The 1,631-nt window shown below is 65.2% G+C and overlaps 1 protein-coding gene across 1 annotated transcript; it reads right to left on the minus strand.

Moving 5' to 3' along the window:
- Nucleotides 1–643: 643 nt before the first annotated feature.
- GAL (galanin and GMAP prepropeptide) lies at nucleotides 644–1,275 on the minus strand (the record flags this gene model as incomplete). Its single annotated transcript, XM_029931369.1, has 2 exons — nucleotides 644–742; nucleotides 985–1,275. Coding segments are annotated over 2 exons (377 nt in total), but the record flags the coding sequence as incomplete, so codon positions are not given.
- Nucleotides 1,276–1,631: the final 356 nt, after the last annotated feature.

Here is a 1,631-nt window from a genome sequence, read left to right on the forward strand (position 1 = left end):
CTGGACGGCCGCACGAGGCAGCGGCGCGAGGCTGAAACGGGCCACAGAGTGGCCTTGTCGTGTGTGGTGTCCCCAGAAGACACCAGCTCTCAGACGGAGGCCGGGAGACACAGGCGCACCTGTCCTGCTGGAAGGCGGCGGAAAGACGGAGCTGGAACCGGAAGTGCGGGTGAAGTAACGCACCAGGCTCTCGGGCCTGCGGCCCCCGCCGTGCCCCGCGCTTGCTGCCGTGACGAGAAAGTGTGGCCCCAGCCGAGTGGGGGGACCGGGCCTCTCTCCCCACCAGGCTCCCGCTGAGGGTCTGATGGCCCTCTCCGGGGACCGTGCTGCCAGCCACAATCCTGGCCCCTTGCAACCCTGACCAACACGGGCGACAGGATGTAGGTGGGCGGCTCCTCACTTCCCAGAATTCTACGGAATCCTTTTCGTGTGTGCGGGGTTCCAAGAGATGGCCGTCGGTGGAGCGACCGACTTCGGCTCAGGTCACGATCTCACGGTTCGTGGGTTCGAGCCCCGCGTCGGGTTCTGTGCTGACGGCTCAGAGCCTGGAGCTGCTTCCGATTCTGTGTCTCCTTTCTCTACCCCTCCCCCTGTTCACACTGTCTCTCTCTCTCAATAAATAAACATTAAAGAAATCTGTGTTAATTGGTAACATTTCACATACCTTTGAGACGCAAGAAAGTCAGAAACTCGATTATCGTGCGCACAACAGCGTCCTCGGACATCGGCCTGGCGAAGCTTCCTAGAGAACAGAAAGGATCTGGGTCCCCAAACCCACCACACGGGGGTCCACACCTCCCCTCCCCACTGCAGAGCCCTGGGCATCTGGAAGTCCGTGGACTGGCCGAGACCCCTCCTCAGGGGGCCTTGCTCGGCACAGCGGGGAGGTAGGGGGGTTGGGGGGAGAGCCTTGGGTCAAGGCCAAACTCTTCTGAGGGCTGGAGCCTAGGGACCTGCGTGCCCTGGAGGGGGCGGCCCTCTCACCTGGCCTGGCCGCGTCCTCAGGCGGGAGCTCCCGCTTGCCGGTGAGGCCGGGCTTCTCCTGAAACGGTCTGTGGTTGTCAACGGCATCTGTTTCCGGGCAGAGAGGAGAGCCGTGGCCGTTACCGCAGTGACCCGCGCGCCCCGTCCCAGAGCAGGACGGCCTGGCTGCTGGTGATCGACGCGCACGGCGAGCACAGCGCGGTGGGCACACCACAGAAGCAGGAACATTCTCGGGCCGCGAAGAGCTTGTGCCAGGGCCGGAGGCCCGGACCTCCCCTAGATGCTGGGACTCTGCCGAAACGAGGAGCCCCCCAGGCAGGAGGGGAGCGAGGGGGGCGTCCGGGGGCCCCAGGGGTGCTGGCGCCTGAGCCGGGTGTCTCTCGGGGACACCGAAAGGGCAGGGGTCCTATGTCCCTGAAAACACACTTATTTTTCCAAGTCATCCGTGGCAGCTGGACTGGAGCCAGGCAGCCAGAGACAGAGACGGCAGGAGAGGGGGAGAGGGGGAGAGGGAGGGAGGGAGGGGGCTGCGGGAGCGAGCACACCGGTGCGCGTGTGCTCGGGCGTGGGTCGGGCGGTGTGAGATGAGGGAACCGTGACGCACGCAGAGTGACCCCCGGAGAAGCTGGGAAGGGGGCAGGAGGCCC

The sequence above is a fragment of the Suricata suricatta genome, unplaced genomic scaffold, assembly GCF_006229205.1.
Source record: "Suricata suricatta isolate VVHF042 unplaced genomic scaffold, meerkat_22Aug2017_6uvM2_HiC HiC_scaffold_2611, whole genome shotgun sequence".
NCBI classification, from domain to species: Eukaryota; Metazoa; Chordata; class Mammalia; order Carnivora; family Herpestidae; genus Suricata; species Suricata suricatta.